This window comes from Xiphias gladius, unplaced genomic scaffold, assembly GCF_016859285.1.
Source record: "Xiphias gladius isolate SHS-SW01 ecotype Sanya breed wild unplaced genomic scaffold, ASM1685928v1 HiC_scaffold_1472, whole genome shotgun sequence".
NCBI classification, from domain to species: Eukaryota; Metazoa; Chordata; class Actinopteri; order Istiophoriformes; family Xiphiidae; genus Xiphias; species Xiphias gladius.
The window spans coordinates 472,832-495,041 of NW_024401802.1; the positions used below are offsets into that span (position 1 = coordinate 472,832).

The window sequence follows — 22,210 nt, forward strand, 5'->3', positions numbered from 1 at the left end:
ACAGATGAAGTCAATATTTCTCAGTTTTTTCCTCATTACTTTACTAAATGGAAAGTACGTTCCATTCGTTAAAGAATTCTTAAGACAGAATTGATCATCCGAGTACTATATGTTTTAGTACAAAATGAGATTATCTTTCTGTCTAAATCAGTTATTTTTATGAATGCATGCTTACGTCATTTGTTATATTTATCTGTATCGAAAGTTATTTTTCATTTTGGTCTGACAGCAGTGTTTCTTGGAAGGGGTTTGTGATGCAACGGGAAATGTTTGAAAAGACATTTCTTGTAAAGTCCAGACGTCCTAAAAAAGTCATCTGGACTTGGTTCAGCCCTGGGGGTTACAGGAAGTTGTAGCTGCCATGTTTAGCTGCTTTGTTGTAGATTCCTTGTAGGTTTCCTGCAGATTTTAGCCCAAGTGTTGCAATGGAACCGAGCTGGAGTACGTTTTTATTTCAAGTAAGTGGCACAGTAGAATAATAGTCTGAGAAACTGCATAAACGTATTCGAAATGGCGTAAATGTTGTTAGCCAAATATTTTATATCACTTTCAGAAATGAATTAGAGTTAGCCAAGCAAAACAAAGGTGTTAGCGTTAGCCCGCTTGCTAGCTCCGCTGTGTGGGTTGCTGTAGCAAACTGCTAAGCAGCTTTATCGAACCCGAGACCTCCGGCTGTGTCTGGTCTACGGAGATACCAAGGCCGCCTCCTTCGTGTTGGTTAAATTATTCGAACTCTGTATTTTATGATATTGTGGGGTTTGTCTCAATTGGTACAAAAATTACAGTGGAGTAAATTTCTGGTACCACTGCTATTGATGCGCGCGCTAGCAAACTAGCTAGTAGGTCGAGCTATTGCTACTGCATGTAGGTATGCTAAGCTAATTGGCTAATAGGCTAGCTAACCAGGATACTTTTCTCGTCTGCGCCACAGTATAGATGACGAGTTTTGGTAGGCAGTGATTTATTGTGAGTTCCAAACTTAATTCTGTTAATGAAGCAAGGAAACGGAACGTTTTTTTTCCAACATTAATGTTACAACCGTTCGTTAACGAGAAGTTAGCTAACGCTAACATTGTAAATTGAAGGCTGTCTAGCACGCGGACAGCAGCGATTAAAGCACACATAAGAATCCATACTCTCCTATTTTACCACAAATATAGAGCCACGGTTTACAAACAAGAATGTAATCTATAATAAACCTTCTGTCACCATTGACCCGACACTTAAACTTCTTTACGCCAGCCACCACGTAACTTTAAAGTTTCAATATGGCCTTTTGTTTTGAAAAACATAGTGTAACGTGCAACTTGTCTTGAGAACATTTCTGAATCATGAGGAGGCACGCATTAGTTTGACACATCCTGTGCACAATGTTCGTTTAGTTCAATGTTCCCTTTATAATCCTGCCTCACGATTGGTGTGCAAGTAACGGTGTGTAAAGTATTCTTGGGCGTGAGATTTTATTACGAAAAATGCCTGCTAAGAACGGTTAGTAAATCTACTAAACGGTATGCAGAGTTTAGTAGAAGACCTCAAATAAATTAAAATTTGGTCAGCAAAGCAGTCTTGACTTGCCATTTGTGTTAATGGGGTTTTGGTTCTGCTCCTGACATACAGAAGCTGCTTGTATGAGTGCAGTTAGTGCGAAATGTTTTTCTGCCTACTTACAATATAGTACAATTATTTCTACTGCATATCAGAGGCTTTTGGGCAATACAAGAATATCTCTTGCTTTATCACCAACTGACTCTAAAATATGTGTCCAGTTTTTTAATTTTTGCCAGTACCTGCCAAAACTCATAACATTTTTGCTAATACAAAATATGAAATTATTGCAGAATGTAGCGATTGCATTGCAGTTCCCTGGAAGGCTTAAACATCGTAATAGTTAGAATAGTCTCCCTTGCTCCCTGAAAGTTGTATTTTGACAAATTAAATCCTATTAATGATGGTTATAAATTTGAGAAGTGAATATACACACAGTAGTTACAGGAAAAAAAACTCTTTAAAAAAATTCTAATTTTAAGGGTTACTGTTATTCGTGACATAAATATTTACACAGAACCCAGAGGTTCTTTTTGATATTATTAGGTTATAGTATGTCCATTGTTTTTATGTTTTAATTCAGTTTTGTGAAGTAAAGTAAATACTCCACCTCTCATGAACCTCATCTGCCTTGGCTCTGGAGGGCTTAGTAGCCAGAGCTGTGTAATCAGAGTTCTAGCAGATTTTGCAATGTTTGATTGCTGCAGTGAGAAACAAACGACTGCACCAGAGCCACTGAACTGATCCAGAATCGTTACAGGATTCCCTGTTATTAAAATTACTCAACTTACCCAGTGATCTCCATAAAACTTAACATCTAGCCTAATTCAACTGGTGGCATTATTGGCATGGCGGTGGAATGTAATGTTCTGTGATTGGATGTTTCTTACCGCAGTACTCTCTGGAACTTCCAGGTTACCTCTTTCCTAAAGTTGTTTTGTACACCATGTTGCAGCCTTGACAGAATCTGACGTTTTAGAAACGGTTTTAGAAATGTTTCACTATTACTATTGACAGAATGACTATTAAGAGGCTAATGTTTACTGAATAAATGTATCTTCTATTTATGCTTGGTGATGCATTTAGTGGGGTAATTTACAATAGTTAGTTTTTCTATGCCTGATCACATTTGTAGATGGTTAGTTATGGCAGATCAGAGCGTAATATGGTGTGTTCAAATGCCAAAATTTCCCTTTGTGCTACAGCCCATTTTTGAGAAAGTATTTCTTCTCAATCTTTTGTGTTGGGCTCTGTCACTATTGTTGCAGCCTTCTTGTTGGTTATTCTTAAATGATGATGGTTTGTTTGACTTTTTCATTCCATGCATTGTATCCCTTCTTCTCAATTTCTGATATAATACATAAATGTGTCAGCAAGACCCAGTCAACAATAGTTTTATTAACCAGATTGCCACCATTAAACCAGCAGTCTCTCTTGTCCCTCAGAGTTTTGGAAATGCTCCAGTGGCCAGTCCCTATCATTGTCTATTAAAGAATAGCAAAAAGTATTTTTTTTTAAACAATCTGATGTTGAAATGTTATGATCTCACACTTCAGACTGTTAATCTGACTGGAAATTCAGGTTCACAGCCCGTAGATACTCACAGTAGTTGATTTCATGAAGCTTCAGTCGCCATGGTATTTGTCATACTGTTTATTGCAAAACCTTTTATAGTGACAGTTTGGTTTAGTGGCAGACATGGCCAGAATACCTTGAGCTGGTTTGTAGGAGACAAGGAGACTATTAGGAGACTTATCATTGATGGTCAACTTGGTTCACCTCATGTTATGAAGTATCTGATAAGGCAACATTCTAATGAACTTCACTTGATATTGTAGGCTTTGCTATGATGGGGTTTGAATGGTTTGGTGTTGCTGTCAAGCAATGGTACAATGGGGACTGCTCCACAAATGTTGCTATTTATATCTAAACTTTTGGCCATATTGTATGTAAGAAGATATTTTTGTAGAGCTGTGATTTCCTTTTTGTACCATTATTAGATTTTTTAGAAACATCTTTGGAAGCATAATTAATATCTAAGAAATACTTCTCAAGGAAGCAGAAAAACTCTCATTAAGAGATGAAATCTTAAATCAGTTTTAGTTTTAGTCATAACTGTTGTTATCTGAAGTTTGCATAGAGGCAATTGAAAGGCAGTATATACATATAACAACATCACTCAAAGACAGATTTGTAGACATAACATTCTATCATGGGACTCTGACATGGTGAATCCATACCCCGCCTTGCAGTGGAAATAAAACAATGACTAGAATAGTTTTATTTGTACTATTTCTTGTTAATTTTCATGCTCCTAACTCTCTTTCAGTACGATTATCTTGGAAGGGACCTCACCCTTCACAGCAGATTTGTATCAAAATCATCAGAGCAGCGTGATAGAACAGCAGGCTGCGCTCCCTTTTCTTGCTGAGAAAGAGTGTGCATTTGGGCGTCTCAGACTTGCATACACATATGCTTGGAGAAATGCTAATTGCAGTAATGACTCTTGTCTGAGTACTGCTACAGTGTGGCGGATATAAAAGCGAGTCGACAACCTGTGACGGCCCCCAGCTCTCTCCACCATGCTAAAACACATACTGTGGCCGCCTGCACTAAGTAGGGACGTGGTCGGCAGCTGAAATCGCTCCTCCAATTCTGAGGGCCATAAGTGCATCAGCGCTTGGATTTGTGTTGTCCATAAAAGAACACTGGGGAAAAGCAGCACTTGGGACCCTGCCCCCCCCCCCCCCCCTCGACTGACTGGGTTGGGATGCTTGGCTGAACCTGAAAAGCCATGGGTCAGGTCTTTAACCCTGCCCAGTGATGATTACAGAAAAGAACAAGGCTGTCTCAATCTCCAGGCTGTGGGATGACCTCTTGTAAAGTTGCTGGTTACAATGTGAATCTCTGCTTTCTCTCTGGCCAAAATATTCATACAAGCCCCCACCTTCTGTTCGTCCTATCCCACTGGGGATCTGCCATGACCAATCGGACAATGCCTGCCAGCAGCTGCAGACTTAAGATGTCCTCCTTATTCACTTTTTTTTTTTTTTTTTTTTTTTTTTTTTTTAATACTGCTTTTTGGTTGCATTTTCTGTGCCTTTCATTGCTTTATTTATTTGAGGGCCACGTTTTTCAGTTCTTTATTGTCTACAATATTTTTGTTATTTTGGCTTTTCATACTTACATTCTCCTTCCTCAAGCCAGTTTAGTTGCAGTTTGGAGCTATTGTAGAAGGTGAATGTTCACTGAATCCGATGCTGAACTGCTTCCTGTGGGTTGAGACTTATAATACTTTCACACACAGATTATTTTCCTATTTATTCAAATGAAGAAGGGGGCACAATGGGTTTGATGTGCTACTGTTTAGAAACTGCTAATGTATGTTTTTTAAAAATTTTTCTATGATGTACAGAGTTACTGTTTTTTTAGGTAGACTCATACAACCTAATTCAATTTAATACATAAATTGACCTCCAACAAATCCTACCTTCGGGAAGCATGGGATATTCAGCTTTCTTTTATGTACACAAAGACATATTAGATGCCTTTCCCATTAGTGCAGTCCAGTTTAACACGCAGCCCTTCTGACAGGTTACTATACTGTTTTGTATACTGTATACTGTTTTGTATATATGTGGAAACAGGGAAACCAAGATACGGTTGGAAGTATTTGGATGGAGACAGTTTTTCTAATTTTGCCTCTGTACACCACCACGATGGATTTAAAACAAAGCCATCAAGGTGTGACTGAAGTGTAGACTCTCGACTTTAATTCAAGGGGTTTAACAAAAATATTGAATTAAACATTTAGGAATTACGGCGATTTTTAATTAATTAATTTATTTTTAATATATAGTCCCTCACTTTCAGAAACTCAAAAGTAATTGTATTTTTAATACTTGGATGAAAATCCTTTCCAATCAACTGCCTGAAGTCTGGTACAAGTTAATCTTGTTTTCATCTATCCAAAGAATCTTGTTCCAGAACTGGGCAGGCATTTTTAGATGTTTTCTGGCAAAGTCTAATCTGGCCTTTCTGTTCTTGAGTGTTACAAGTGTATTTACATTAATGAAGGCATTTCTTGACATTGATACGCCTACGTCCTCAAGTGTGTTCTTGAACTGGCTATATGTTATGAAGGTTTTTTTCTTCACCAAGGAAAGAATTCTGCTGCCAACCACTTTAGTTGTCTTCCGTGCTCTTCCAGGCCTTTTGGTGCTGCTGAGCTCACCAGTGCATTCCTTCTTTTTAAGAATGTACCGAATTGTTGATTTGGCCTCTTCCAAAGTTTCTGCCATCTGTCTGGTGGGGTTGTTTTGATTTTTAGCCTGATGATGGACTCCTTCATTTGCATCGTCACCTCTTTGGACCGCATATTGAGAGTTCCCATGAACAGCTACCAAATGCAAATTCAAGACCTTTTTATCTGCTCAATTTGTCATGAAATAACAAGGGAACAGGCCAAATCTAAACATGAAACTGGTTGTCAGTCTATTGTCCATTTACTTTTGAGCATCTGAAAATGGAGGGACTATTTATAAAAATGGCTGTAATTCCTAAATGGTTAGTGCGATAATTTTGTTAAACCCTTTGATTTAAAACTAAAAGTCTACACTTCAATCACATCCTGATGGCTTTGTTTCAAATCCATCGTGGAGTCGTGCAGAGGCAAAATTACGAAAACTTTATATAACTGTAAATATATTAAGATAGACCAAATATTTCGTGCCATCCTTACAGTCAGTCTTCTACACTCTGTATCAGTAACATATCCTCTTCCACTCTATTGGCCCTTTTTTTCATATGCGGTTTAGGGATGTTTATTAACCTTTAACGTGGCTTTGTCTTTCTCATTACAGCAGGCCAATGAGGCTCTGCATCACCAGCACCAAGTAGCCGGGAACAGCCTGTTGCCTTTGCTTAATTCTGGAACGGAGCCACCTGATCAGAAACCGGTGCTGCCCATTCCCTTGGACCAGAAACCCCCTGTCAGTGCTGCAGAACTTCTTAAAGACAATGTGGCCAGTGGGACTGGGGGAGGAGGTGGTGGTGGGCCTCTGATTGCTGTGGTTAAAAAGGAGCCTAAATCAAAGACGCCCTTCATCTGTGGCTACTGCAACAAGGCTTTCCGGGACAGCTACCACCTGCGACGGCACGAGTCTTGCCACACCGGCATCAAGATGGTTTCGCGGCCTAAGAAGACACAAAGTGCTCCCACCATGGTGCCGCTCATATCCACTGTACCACGTGAGAATAGTGGAAACACTTCTTACATTACTACTGTAGCTGGTATCCTGACTACAGCCACCACATCAACATCCACAGGCACTAGTATCATGACCCCAATGCAACACCAACAGCAGCAGAGCATCCCTAAGAAGCCCCCCAAGCCAGTGAAAAAGAATCATGGCTGTGACATGTGTGGTAAAGCCTTCAGAGATGTGTATCACCTTAACCGCCACAAGCTGTCGCACTCTGACGAGAAGCCGTTTGAGTGTCCCATCTGCCAGCAGAGGTTCAAGAGGAAGGATCGCATGACATACCATGTCCGCTCCCATGATGGTGGAGTTCACAAGCCTTACATCTGTTCTGTCTGTGGGAAGGGCTTCTCCAGGTATGTGGACATCATTTCTGAACTTTTTGAATGGTATATGGAGACACAGTTGTTCCACTTTAGGACATTTGTTGATTTTAAAAAAGCCTACCATTTTCAATGATGGACAGTTATTTTATATTTATTTGAAAAAGCAATACTTGATATTTGATGTTTTTCATGAAAAATATGTTAAATCATCTAAGTATAAAAATTAGGGATGTCCCAATCAAGGTTTTTGATTTGATTCTGTCCCTAAAAATTGGGTATCTTCGGATTGTGACCTGACACTTACATATTTAATCAACATTTAAAAAAATGTATTTGACGCATTAAAAAAATAGCTGTAGACAACCGATATGATATAATTGAGAGTTTAACTGGAAAATGTGATTCCTGACAATGATGGGATACAATCTGCTTGAGAGAAGATGGATTATTCTGTTGGAGGTGTTCGAACCACAAAAACTCTCAGTCCAGTTGTGGTTGTACAGTGATGTTATAGAGTGGAGCGTCTTCCCTCACAAAAGATCTTTGGCTGAATACAGACACCAGCTGAGCACTTTAAACACACACATTTAATTTTGACCTGTTAACAAGTTACTCACAGAATTCAGGGTGCTACCTTAATGTTTTGTACACTGATCTTTGCTAATGAAAGAGTGGTGGAATTGGAGTGTAGCAAAACTGTGTAATTTTATTTTGCCTATCTGGCCATCAAAACTAAGAGTCACTTGCACTGGTACACACAAATAATTTTTCACATTCACACACTCTAATTTTCACTCGTCATGCAAGCAAAATACTTGCAGTGCTGTCACAAAGGAGAGAGGCACTGCAACGCTAGCAGACTGAGATGGACAAAACACAATAGAGTGAAGTATAGAAAGAATTGGATTTTAATTAACTTTATTTTTGCAGTTGGCCCCGATAGTGATCTATGGGCTCGGGACATATCTATTAAAAACGTAAGTAAAGAGAGCAAAAATTGCAAGCTCTGGTTGTACAGAGTAAAGCATTACTTTTTTGTTTTTAAGACTGTTATGTGCTCTTATAAGCTGGGCTTAACATAACTACAAAGAAAAGTTAGGTCTAGCTAATGTAATTTTTGCATAAACCTAATGGTATTCATAGTGTGCCTGGGTGTATTCAGCAAATAATTTACAATAAAGTTAGTATCTTTGTTGGCTGGACCGCTACAATGGGGCCTGCCCTATAAATGCAAATGTGAGTGAGTGAGTTACACCATTGGTCAGTCGAATGCTACCTGACTTGAGTGCTGACGTTACACCACTGGTTAGTCGGCTGCTTGTTGGAGTTTCCCAACTCATTCAAAATGAGTTGGTGCACATGGTTTCAATTGCATCATCAGGGGGGCGTTCACAGGTACTGTTGCCAACTTAGTGCTTTTTTGGCTAGATTTACTGACTTTTCACAACCCCTTAGCGATCACAAGAGCACCTAACGACAAAGTTAGGTGCTCTTGTGATGAGAAGTCGCTAAGGGGGTGACTAGTGACTTTCTGGACAAACCTTGAATACTTTCTGTATAAGAGTCACCAGTATTTCTCCTTGAGGGCGAGGTCAGGCTTTCCCTTCACACACAAAACTTTCCATGCGTCTCATTCAATTGACCACAGCAGCAGCTGACGCAGACGTGAATGAGCTTCTAACTTTCTCTCTGAATGATCATTTTACAAGTAAATATAGCCCAAATCATAGCACAGCCGTCGTCTTTAACTTATGTGTATGGTGATTCTCTCAGATGATGTCATTGTTATAAAATCAGGATTTTAACAGTGCAGAGCAGCATGTTGGAAATGGCTTGTAAGTGACTGCTGGTTAACATGTAGTCTTAATGGACTACATTGCAGTCACCATTTCATACTTGTTCCGTTATCAGACAACAGAAACAGAGAAAACATTGAAATGAGGACAGCTTTACCGGGAATTCAGCTGTATTAAAATACTGTATATGTGAACACAGAGAGTAGGAGAGAAACAAACACATAAAGGGCAGGCGAGCCATATACTAGGTTTTCCCGTAGTCTTTCTGTAATTAATGTGGTCAGAAATTATACAATTAGCTGTAGTTCCATTGAAATTTATGACTGTTTTTGTGTTATTTGGTCATCAATCTGCTGTAATAATTAAGTCAGCTGTAAACAACAAAAAAGTAGGGGCTGTTGAAAGAACTTAATGATCAGCAGCATTGTCACTGCCATGTTACCCAGCCCTAATCAGTTACGTGAATGGAATGATCTTACTAGTATAGCTACAGCTAAAGGATTTCCATTTTTTTCCCCTGGTCTTCATCTCACTTTGCAGACCTGATCACCTAAGTTGTCATGTCAAGCATGTCCATTCCTCAGAGAGACCATTCAAGTGCCAAGTAACGGTAAGAATCAGTCTCCTCTCTGCAATATTGCTTGTATATGTTTGCGCTACGTTTAGACTTGTCATTATTGATACCTACAGCACCATCATTGAGAACTCTTAAGACCAGATAAGATCAGACAACATTAACTGCCATCCCAGAAGCTACTAGTTGGACAACCTAGTTACTGTTGGTAGAGTTCTTAAAGTTTCTGTAAAGTTCACATTACACTTCTTGCTTGTTTCACAGTACAGAGTTCTGCTCAGTGGAAAAGAATAGTTTCCCATGCATTAAAGCAACAATGTTAATGTCCTGTAGTGGCTAAGTCAGTCCAGAGATTGTGACAGAACATAAATTGCGGATCACTGATGACTCCCATGAACTAGACAGAGTTTGACAACAGAAAATAAAAGGCAGCATGAGCTTGACAAGGATTCGTATCAGAAAGCATTAATAAATATTGAACATTTTTTGCAAGCAAGGAGCTTCAAATTTGTTGATGCAAGAATTCTAGTCACAAGGTTAGGTTTCTCAGGTGTTAAGAGAAAAATACAATTTTCACTGTTTTTCTTTCTCAGGCCTGTACCTCTGCCTTCGCTACCAAAGACCGTCTGCGCTCCCACATGATCAGGCATGAAGGCAAAGTGACCTGCAACATCTGTGGCAAAATGCTAAGTGCTGCCTACATCACAAGTCACCTCAAGACGCATGGCCAGGCCAGCTTCAGCAACCCATGTAACAATAAAGGTAGGCCACATGCCTCCTTTTACTTCTCGTAAAGCTCCTGACAACTTTGCCCACTTTTTTAGTTTAATGCTTCAACAATATCCAAGTTTAAACTGTACACGAAAACACTGCAGCCACACACATGTAAACTTCCCAAATGCCTTTAACACATTGGATATATTGTTTGTCATGATACTGATACAGATTTTCTGTCAGTACCCCACTAATCCAGTAGTGATTTAATGTACAGTGGAACTGAACTACAGACTACCACTGCCTCAATGGCTAGCTCAAAAGTTAGTTCTTCCTCCAGTCAGTGCCCTAACTGAACTTTCTGCCATCATCAGCAGTCAACTTGTAATACAGTTCTGATACTGGTTTCTTGGAAAATGAATTTGTGTCGGCAGTTTTGTAGAATACAACTGCTGACCTCATTCGTTTTTTTAATTTTTTTTATTTTTTTTTGTTTCTCAATCACTGTTAATGATGACCCTTCCAATTACATGAGTTTCCACTTACAAGGTTGTTGAGTCATGAATATTTTTGTTTTTTTAATACTAACACCACTTGCTTATATTCCTTTGAACAAAGTTATACATGACTTTCAAAGATGACAGTGAGAATAAAAAGATAAAAAAGCTTTTTATATAACTACAACTACCTTTTTTCATGCAGGGCTAAAGTCTGTCTGAAAACTCCCTCGCTTAACTCTCATTAAACTGATACACATGCTTAAAGCCACTACTTTACTGAGCATTTAAATCAAATCTTAAACTTGATGTATTGTCACTTAGTCTTCATAACATACCTTTTTGTTTGGATGATGGTCATGTAAATGTACAGTTTTGATGTGTTGCTAGTGTGACGATGGTGTCTAATCCTTGAAAGTATAAAGTCCTAATCTGAGTTGAAAGTATGCCACAAACGAGCAAAGGAAATTTTATTAAGTAACTGCTATCTGACATGAGAGAGAAATATTTTTTTCTGTAACTGGCGAATAGCTCCTGTGTTTCCTCTTGCTAGTGGTATTGGTGCATGCACGTTAGCTCAGTCCATGGCTCCTGTTGATGGAGAAATCCCAATGAGCCTGTAGCTCATCTGACAGAAATAGTTGCAATTAGTGCCATTTAATACCGAGTTTAAATTACAACATATCAATAAAAAGGGTTTGAAATTAATTGTTTTTTGACCATTATATCACACACAATACTCACAAAAATAAACCTTAAACTTGTTACTTGTGCTCCTGTGGTTGGATTGGCTGTACATACGTACTTTTAAAACAGCATTCTTTTGGTTTTGTTGCTCCAAAAAAAATATCTGAAAGAAGCTCTCCATGATTGAGTATTCATATTCTCAAATACTGCTTAATTGGTCTTCAACTCTCAATATCTGAGTACCTCATCTTTGCTAAATTGCTGATGCACAATTCTCGTAAAACTATTGAAAAAAACAACAGCAGCAAAAGAACTAGTCCCACTATACAAAGAGGTCTGAGAATAAAATCTAACATTTGTAAAGCCATGATTCCCTAATATACCTTCATAATACACCAGGGAGTAATTATCTCAGCCAAGGAGGTTATGTTTTCACTTGTGTGTGTTTGTTGGTTAGTTTGTTTATTTGTCTGCATTGAACTTGATGGAGCGTGGGGTTTGGGCCAGGGATGAACTTTTCTTTAACATTTTTGTCAAATTTGGCCATGTCGGAGGCATGTGCTCTACCGGGTGCCATTAGAAGTACTACAAGTCAGGATATCTCGGACTCTGCTACCTCGATTGTGACAATTCTTTTTTTATGCCTCCACACCAGTGACAGCCGTGGCTGAGGGCATTTTGATTTTTGGTAGTCTGTCCGTCAATCCAATTCTTATGAACGCAATATCTCACGTGTCTGACCTCACGTCTGTCCCATACTTGTGAACGCAATACATCAGGAATGCCTGGAGGGCATTTCATTACATTTGGCACAAACATCCATTTGGACGCATTTGGTCATGTCCATGGCTTCCAGACTTCAGGCAGTCATTGACTGCAAAGGATTTTCATCCAAGTATTAAAAATAATCCATATATTTATAATTAGGTTTGTTTGTCAAATTACTATTGAGTCTCTGAAAATGGGGGACTATGTATAAAAATGGCTGTAAATCATCAACAGTTTTTGTGATATCTGTTAAACTGCTTGAATGAAAGCTGAAAGTCTACATTTCGATCACATCTTGATGGCTTTGTACACAAAGACAATGACTTTGAAACAGAGGCAAAATTACGAAAATTGTGTCACTGTCCACATACTTATAGACCTAACTGTATATTACATGGGTCTGGACAGACATGGATGTAAACTGCAACTTGACTGGTTGGCGGAGGCATACAACCCTGAGGCGGTAATTCTGGTTTGAATCTGTATTTTGTGAATTCGCCAACTTTATGGAAGGGCAGTACTAAATCAGTATAGTATCCCCTCATGAGGGGAAATGGATTAGATGTCACAATTGATGTAAATGTAAACTAATTCATTTTGGTGACTGCATTCTGTGTTTTGTGGTATAATATCCCTTTGAAGTGACTAAAGCAACTCCCAACTTGAAATGAGCCACAGCTTCATCCAGAAACAGAGTTTTTTTAAAAATTTTTCATGATGGCTGCCCCTACAGTACAGTTTAGTAAAACATCATTTACTAAACTGAAACATTTTATGTCCCAAATGCTTTTAATCATAAAGTGATTAGAATATTTGTTTGGTATTCTGACCTTGGTTTCAGAGATAGTTATCAAAGAAAAGAAACAGGGTTTTTGTTTTTCTGACCCCACTAAAAACAGTGAAGCCCATAATAAGTGTTTAATATTTAACACCCCATCCTCACCCCACATACACACAACTTGACCATGCCAACTGTTGAAGATGACTCCCAGATAGCACTGCTGCCCTGTGCTCTTGTAACCCCATATGTGTCTGTATTTCTGAATAGGCATAAGTGACTGGCAGTGGAACCACTCAGGGCCACGAAAAGGTAATCCAGTAGCTAGTAGCAGAAACCCCTTAACACTCAATTTTAACTTCTGCAAACCGCAAAACATAAGTGGCCAGTTTTTCTTCACGTTGTACCATGTCACTCAAGTACACAAGCATTTCTTTTCTCTGAGGACTGGTGTAATTAAGGTGTTTCTGTTTTGAAGATGTAGAGTTTTGCTAATGTAAGGTTAAATTTCATGAAGCAGGATCAGTAGATCATTCAAATTAACCACAAACTGGACCATAACACTTAAGCTAGATGCACACTACCTGACCTTACATCAGAGGCCGTATTGCATTACCCAGCTGTCATTTCTGTCTTGACTTTGACCTGATTGATACATCCACCTTTTCACCCACTTACTATTCAGAACTACCAATTATAATAGGAAACATGTTTGATAAAGATAAGGATTTCCTAGGTAAGATTGGATCAGAAATGACCCAGCAGTGAGTCGACTATTTCGCTGCATGGGTGAGACAAGTAGACAGTTACCTTGTGATGTGCTGGCCCTGAACTCATCTGAGATGGTCAAATTGGCAGTCCTGCAGTGTAGTGTGAATCCAGCCTTAGGCATACACGGAGCTTAAGATGTCCTTGATAATGTGTTGCTGTTTAAAATAAAAGTTTTGAATTAAAGCAAATAGACAGTTAGCTGGTTAGTCTATTGATCCTGCTTTTTGAATTTACCCCTCAGGTGAGTTGACGGTAGGAGAGATTTTAAATAACTCCTTCCAAGTCCTAATTGACAACTCTCACAAAGGTAGGTTTCTTCAACAATATTACCACAGTTGACATAATGTATTAATGATGTATTGACATTTTCAGTGACCCAGCTAAACAGCCAAGGAACTGAGAGGGCTGTTGGCTTTCCTTTTTTTGGAGGGGTAGTATATTTCTACAAACTTGACCAGCCCTAAATCTACTCTTCTGTCTTTTTAAACACAGATGCCAACAGCGTGCACAACAACTCGGCCACCACGACGCCAGTCACAAACTCGGCAGCCATCACTTCAGCTGTGAACCGTGGTGGCAATGCCAGCAACCCCGTCACTATCGCTGCTCAGATGAACATCGCCACCAGCACGGTCAACATCACGTCACCGGTCAACCTGCAGCACCCTGTCACCATTACAGGGCCTGTGAACCTGGCCTCTGTCAACATCCCTACAACGGCACACATGAATATCGCGCACCCAGTTGCTATAACCACTCCCATGCCCATGAATATCACTGGGCCACTCAACATTGCCATGAGACCCATGGAGAGCATGCCTTTTCTATCCCAAGTTTTGCCTTCCTCACCTCCTTGGTAGAGCTTTTTAGCTCATGTAACAGCAGATAATGTTTTAACTGCCTAATAATCGATGAGCCTGTCATATCAATGGCCCTCTGAATGGGTTGATAGTGCATTACATTTGAAAAGCTGATAACTAATAAAATACAAACACATAGATAGTAAACAATGATTGTTACTTGCAGGAATCCTTATTATGTCATAATTTAGCATTTATTTGTATTTGTAGTTGTTGTACAGCTGTCGTTGCTTGATCTAAGTATGGAGCTCGTTCATGTGATAACAGGTGAATATATGGGGTGGGATGGAGTGGAGGATTGTAACCCCTGTGTCTGTTCAAAGATGGTCTTTAGCACCAGATGCGATTGGCCTCCACTCTCAATCTGCTGATCCAGACCACGATACACAGTTGAAAGCTCTGAAAAAGCTAGCAGGTGGTACTAAATTTCAGTTTATTTTGTCAAACTCATATCTCCAAAGTCAAGAATAAATTCTCACGCTCAGATAGATATTGAATTTGTTACCTCTTGACTGCCCTTACCTGCATGGTGTCACAGACAACAGAGCATTTTAGATAACTTCTTTCACATGTCAACATGACGTGACCCCATGGGCTACAGTTATTCTTTGTAAATAATGACCATTTTATACCAAAGATTTTCTAAGAATAGTTTTTCCCACTGAATTATATATTTTGAATGATTAATGGAAAACCTTTTAAACCATCAAGGGAGAAATATTTTTCTTTTGAAAGTCAGAATAATGAAATTAGTGAAGCAGCCACCCCTCATTCCCCTTTTTACTACCACCACTGAAACTGTTATGGGAGGGGTGGCTTTGGGACTTTGTCTGATGGACTAATTTTACAGTAGATGCCAACATGTACTGGTGCTTACCCAGTTTATGTTCAAATGTTGCATCTTTCCCAATACCCATTATGTTATTGCAATAATAATTCTACCTTTTGCAGCATTTTAATGCGATAATGTGTATATTAATGTTAAACTGCTTGCAGCACTGATGAGCAGGTTTCATTACATTTTCAAACCAAAAGAGTATTTTCTTCCACTTCAACATGATTTAAATTATTGGGCAGTTATAACATTTTCAGATGCTACATGTTCATCCATATTTTATTTGTAGTTATCCTTGCTTACCCCTTTTTACCAACTTGGGCAGTTTGTTTGACTATGACAGATAGTTGAGGGTTAGCTGGCTCATTGCAGCAGTGTTGGCAGTAAACACATCATACGCTGTGGAGAGGCAAACACTCTTAGAGCCCTTTTCAGAAATTCTTTCGTATCTGTTTAGCCACTGAAGGACAGTGTTGGTCTTGTAAAAGTGACCAGTTGAAAATGATTTCTTCAACTGGGTGTCTGAGTTAAAACATGGGTGATGCGTGATACCTTACTATACCTTAGGCATTGTTAAACAACTCCTTAAATGGAAATGTATTGCCAGAGTTGTTCTTAAATGCTTCCTCTTGAGGAAATTTTGTTTCATGTTCTTTTTTTTCCTATTGTCATTTTAGTGGACTTATCAGTATTTAATAGTTAATGTATTTTAAAGTTCAAGTACAAAAAAAACAAAGCTTCCATTCGGGGGGAGGGTGAGTGATATTGTGGATTTCACTGATGGTTAAGAGGCTGTTTAGATCCATCAACCATTAACTCCCTGCATAACTGTATTTTAAAATTGCTGGAAACCAGTCACTCCTCACTGCTGGATATTCTACACACGTTTATCTGTGACATTTGTTTAGAATTTTTTTTATGTATTTATATCTGGACATGACAGTTGAAGGTACAGCTAAGAGGAAATGTCTCGTACTGAATGCATGTCCCCTAGGTTTTGCCCTTAAAATGGCAGTATTCTCAAATTCAAATGATTTTAAATTTCGATTACTGAGGACTTTTTAACTGTAGAGGTCAAAAGAGCAACACAGTGTCCCATTCGACTCTGTGCTACAAAAGCAGTCCCAGAGTTACCTATTGTGGTATGTTCAGTTGGCTAGATCGTTTACTTTAGCAGGTATAGGATCCCATCGCTGTCAGTCAAACTCAGGAAGGTTACTGAGAATAGTCTTTCACAACCATGTTCAACAATTTACACTGACCATTTCTTTGTAAATATGAAACACTATTTTATTGCCTTTTACCTGTGGGAGAGCGAACCTCTCTACTTACCACAGGCCAGCAATGCAAGACCTATATCACCACTGATGTGGCCGTCCATCCTGGAGAGGACAGAGAAAGTAGTAGAGATTAATTAAAGGATAGGATTGGTGTCAGTTTCTTTTTGTTATCAGCAAATCCCATAAAAGGCCAAAAACCAACAATTAAACCTACTAACAGTTAACATCTGTCAAGATATGGCTTGATATAGCTTATGCTTCCAATAGTGTAGAACGCCATCGCTGTCCAAAAACTAATGCAAATACTTGAAGGAGCCATACCATTGAATTGGTTGACATACTTCTTATTGAGATGAACACTTGATTGTATCTTATTCCCCTCAGACTGTCAGACCAACAAAGAAGTGAAAACCCAAAACTACTTGCCAGCGCATTTCATCTGCTCCACAAGGTGCTACTCTTCAGTTACTAAAAGCCACAGAATTCTTGCAGAATACACACTGCTCATGTTATTTTATTGAAGGAAACCTGTCACACAGTGCAGCGGTTTGGCTCGTTTGTATTTTTATTAGTTTTTTGAAAACAGAGTTCTATGACACAGGGTTAGTAATATCAGGCTGTAGCTAAACAGGTCAGAACTGTCATCAGGAGTAACCCGTTGGTTAAAGCTTCTTCAGGGAAACTGTCAGTTATAAGACAAAAGATAATTCCAGCCTTATCCTTTTTAATCTGAATTTTCTCTGTAGATCTCACTTGCATAGCTCATTGTTTATTTGTAATTGTTATTTTATTGTTTTTTATCCTGGCAGTTTATCTTTACTGGAAAATTGAGGCTGTGATCACAAAGGAGGAGATGTTTTTCTGTTCAAAGCTCAGGTGTACCTGAAAGAGCGAGATGTCAGAGTTGAAGTAGCATTATTCATGTTGCCAAGCAACACAAGGGTTGACAACTTGCAACCCTGTAAACTCAGTGACAAGTATATATGTAACCTTGCCACTATAATTTACAGACCTACACCTCTCCGTGTGTGTGGGTATTTGTATACATGTTGCTGCATAAATGAGTGCATGTAACAATTCTATTTTCATACATGCCTTTTGGTTTGAACATCAAGACTGTGGAACCCCTGCCCCTTTTCAGTGGCAACCACAGAGGTAAACAGTGAATGGGCCAGAAAACAAGACACCTCTATCAAAACTTGGGTAGGGGGTCACTCACTACATGACTTTGGGAGACATTTAGTGGGTTGGGCCACTGCAAAATCACCAGTCCTGTTACATTGAGACAGCTAAGACTACATTGTGATGCACAAAGACAAATATCAGAAGAAAATATGAATTCTTGCCACTCCTGTCAACTCAAACAAAGCTGTTTGGTCCAGTGAATCATCTCAATCAGGGATGAACGGTCTAATGAATCCTGATTCCGCTTGTACTCCATAATGGAGTACAGTCTTTTTGTGTGGCACAAACAAGTACATGTACTCATTGTTCACTCGGCTGACATAAATAGGATCCTGAAAGTGGACACTTTGATGGCAGAGCAGAGCTTAATGTCACAGCAGATGAAGGTCTTCCATTCGCCTCTTTACTTCAACCTACAGCCAGATCTCTCTCACAAAAATCTATCTTGGGTGTATCCATGTAGTCTCGATGCCATGACTCAGAAATGGGGATAAATGCTCTTGCTTTGAGCCAGTCTCTCCTTGAAGACATTCATGGTGCCACACTTGGTTGTTCACATGAAAAGTGACAGAAGTAGTTGTGTGAAATATGAAGTTTTTAGATGCTGTTACACGATCTCGACACCTTCCGTTAATGGAGCACAGGGAGAAAAATTGCATAAAAAAGTTAACTTTATCTTCCGATAGCTCTACCTATAGTCCCCGTGTTAGGACTGTGAAGTGGCTCAAGTTGAGAGTTTGTTGAACTTGAACAAATTGAAACAAGTTTACAGGACACACTAGGTCCAGAATTCCACTTGAATAGATTTGAGTGTTGTGCTTGTCACGATCAAGCCCATGGACAGTGACTGGTCAAAGGAGTGAACATGTTAACAAGTCTCTTTTGTGATCTCAGCCCCAACAGTTCCTGCACCAGGCTCGCATACTGTCCCACAGTTCCCTGGCTGTGTGTGTGTGAATTAGTTTGTAGATGTGAAGCCTGTTTGTAGTTAAGGGCCTTATTTCAGTGCAGGGACTCTGAAGCACTTGCAGCAAACTGTAGGATGTGCACACTACAGAAGAGTGGTACTTAACAAGGGCATTTCAGTTTGATGGAATGAGACAATGATTGGTGTTTGTTTTACAGCTCACCTGACCACATCTGCATTTTGGCAGCCCAGATGTTTGGCCCATTAATTTCACTGTATGCATGCCTACTCTGTAAACCAAGGGAAATGCTCTAGTTTGGAATGGCATTATGATCTTTGAAATTGATTCATTTCCCATCTTTAATTTTTTTTTCTCCAATGTTGCATGTGGATGACTGAGCTTGTCCCGAGTAGGTTTGAGTTCAACAACCATTATTAGAAGGCTAGCGACTTTTTATGAAAAAGAAAACACTAAAAAAAATTAGGATGAAAGGAAGTGTGTGGCGTCATTTGTCCTTCTCCAGTGGCCGTAAACAAGTGTGCCTGAAATACTTTGCAAGACTTTTCCACACGATGATGCTTCCTGCTCTAGATGTGCTGTGTGATGGAATAGTTTTGTGAAGGAAGCCTTCATCAGTTCAGACGGCCAAGGGCCCCACAGGTCTGGCAACCAAACTACTTTGTGATTAGCTTTTTGTTTTTATTCTTTGTAAACCTAATGATTGTGAAGTTATCATATTGTACTTCAGGAACAACCTTGAAACATGGATTGAGATCTTCATTTAAGTCAAGGTCGTGTAAATTTATCAGTGACATTTAACCATGTGGTTTAAGTTTTTAATTTGACTCCAACCTAATGTGAAAAACAAAACATTTATTTGGCCAAATAATGATTTGGAAGATGATTTTTTTTTTTTTTTTTTAATTTTCTGTGAAGTTTGTATGATGAATTTGGCAGATGTGAAGGCAAATGAATGTATATCTTTGTACAAACCATTTAGTTCAGAGGACATGTTAGTTATGACAGACACATGCAAGAAGAAAATAACCTTTTATAAATCTTTTTGTATTAGAACATTAACAATGGTAATTTTTGTATATACGAAGGCTAGGCTTTCTGATTAGCAGAAAGGTACAACATTCCTACATTTTTTTTAAATGTATGTCCATTGAGAATAATTATGTAAACATGAGCAATGTTTTATGTGCCTTTTATTTGGGTTTGTCTAAATAAAAGAAAACAATAAAACATGATTGTGGACTGTCCATGCTGAGTGCCATAGAGGAAAGTCAGTACTGTCCATCTCACCTGAATCTCCGGACTGACCCACATACCCCCACCCCCCGCACTCAAGACACTCGTCTAGATCAGGGGAGATGTACTCTCTTCTGGTTTTAGTTGCTTTTCCTAGCTTTAGCTGAGGTTTCTGGAATGCCAAGATGGTTCCTGAAGTCCCCGGTGTGTATGGGTGTTTCTGATCTCCAGGCTCCTCTGTCTTCATCGGCTCACTGGCTCACAGTTGGCCTGCTCATGACGAAAGTGCCTCTGTGACATTGCTTATCAGAGTGGACTGTTGGGGATTTTGTGCCAAATCATGGTCTGTATGTGACAACAAAAACATTTCGGTGTTTTTTCATTCTTTAACTATTAAACCTTGGAAAACGTTCCGGGCTGTGTGAAGTGTCTTTGTTGAAGAATCAGCAGTTAACTGACATCTATATGAGCGAGGATTTGCTGCTTGTACAATGTAAAGGAATCCAGCTTACCTACACACTACATGTGTATTTTATAGACATTGTATTGCCAAAAGTATGTGGATATCAGTTCACCGGTTAACTTTTTCTGGAGCAGTTTTTCCCGCTTCGGTTTGTGTCCCTTAGATCCAGTGTAAGAAATTCAAATCCCCGCAGCTTTCCTCCAAAATCTGTTTGGAAGACTGAAACCAGAAGAGTGGACTTATGGACAAAAGTATTCCATGACGTGATAATAATCATGACCAAAAAAATAAAGCAACAATGACATTTTACAAATAAGTAGACCATCTCCACAACCATGATTTGAGTCTTGCTTGTTCTAACAGGATGTATGCTGAAGTTTATTGTATTAATGAATGGCATTCACACACATTAATTATGCCTAACTGGGTACATCCCTAGACAGGATCCTTGAGTCTTGTCAGGGTGTAGAAACTGCAGTTTCCACACTATAATTCCATCACTGCAGCCCACACTTAAGAGTATTTATTATTATTACTATTTTATAGTAGTTTTTACTTTTTTGCTTCCTCTTTCCTAACTCTGTGTTGTGCAACTGTAAGAAAGCAATTTCCCTGCACGGAACAATGCTGTTTATCTGATTCTGAAACTGGAGGCAACTTTTTTTTTAACATAGTCTAGACTCTAGGCTACATAAGATTATGTCTATAATGTAATATGATGTACTATATGCGAATCACCGCCTGATTTAGAATGAAATATGAAAATGTCCCACCAAAATGAATTAAATTCCAGTAAATTACAGTATACACGACACCTTTTTCAGACAGACTTTATCAAGAATTGATTTATTTCCTTGAAGTCTTATATTTACGCAGGCTATCTGAAGTTCTCCTCTTCAGCTTTGGCAGCAGTAACAGCCCCACATTTACCTGTTTTGGTCTGTATTGCTTACATTTTTATATATAATGGTCTATTTCTTAACAGAAGAACATATGAATACACAGACAGTGTATTTCCCATTCTTTGATTGTGGACTACTTGTTGAAAATGCTTATCATATACATAGCTATAGAAAGGTATAATTCCCAGTTATCCATACTGTACGTTTTTCTGTATTGTTTCTTTGATTTGTGTTGCATCTTAACTTTATGCCACTACAATAGCCAATTTCCCCATGTGGATCAACAGTTTTACCTTATCTCATATTAAATACTCTTGAGTGTTGCATGTGATTGGTTGGTAAATATGAACTTCACCTCCTTCATGTGAACACATCATAGATGTGTTACTGAACCCAGAGTTAACTGGGCTGCTGATAACCAACTCTGTAACACCGGTTATCCAGGGTCACCAAGTCCAGGCTCAGTTAGGCCAGGTAAAATGTCCAAGCTGGTCATAATACAGGTCCACAACAACAGCTCAAATGTTGCAGATGAAGCTTATCAGGTGTCTCTGTCCACTTGGTTTTGTGTTGCGTGTCCCCTTCAAGTGGGTAGCAATGCTCTTGCTTTCTCACCCTAACACAACAGTTTACCTCAAGCAAAGGAAAAGAGAAGGACAGACTGATAACAAAACCAAAATTAGTATGCAAAATTACAATGGGTTTATACTGATAATTCAAAAAATAAAGTAGTATTAAAGGGTTTGTTCAAATATCTTGTTTAGCCTGGATGTAAAAAGAGTTATTCTTTGGTGTTCAGGATTATA

General features: G+C 38.9%; 1 protein-coding gene across 3 annotated transcripts; it reads left to right on the forward strand.

The window, feature by feature from the left end:
• The first annotated feature begins 232 nt into the window (after window positions 1-232).
• On the forward strand, window positions 233-20,451 carry LOC120787385 (vascular endothelial zinc finger 1-like). Of its 3 annotated transcripts, XM_040122990.1 has the most exons (7): window positions 233-458; window positions 6,408-7,162; window positions 9,469-9,538; window positions 10,096-10,264; window positions 13,217-13,258; window positions 13,959-14,024; window positions 14,210-20,451. In XM_040122990.1, the coding sequence occupies exons 1-7, from the start codon at window positions 426-428 to the stop codon at window positions 14,575-14,577; spliced, it is 1,503 nt and encodes a 500-aa protein (XP_039978924.1). In that variant the 5' UTR covers window positions 233-425; the 3' UTR covers window positions 14,578-20,451. The 3 variants fall into 3 exon arrangements, with proteins under 3 accessions (XP_039978924.1, XP_039978925.1, XP_039978926.1); XM_040122991.1 differs by lacking the exon at window positions 13,959-14,024; XM_040122992.1 differs by lacking the exons at window positions 13,217-13,258; window positions 13,959-14,024.
• The last annotated feature ends 1,759 nt before the right edge of the window (window positions 20,452-22,210 follow it).

Bases quoted from the DNA above. Each gene is read 5' to 3' on its own strand.
- LOC120787385 (XM_040122990.1), top strand. From the start codon at position 426: ATGGAACCGAGCTGGAGTACGTTTTTATTTCAA. The intron at 459-6,407 runs GTAAGTGGCACA...TTCTCATTACAG, and splicing joins GGAGTACGTTTTTATTTCAA to CAGGCCAATGAGGCTCTGCA. The intron at 9,539-10,095 runs GTAAGAATCAGT...TTTCTTTCTCAG, and splicing joins CATTCAAGTGCCAAGTAACG to GCCTGTACCTCTGCCTTCGC.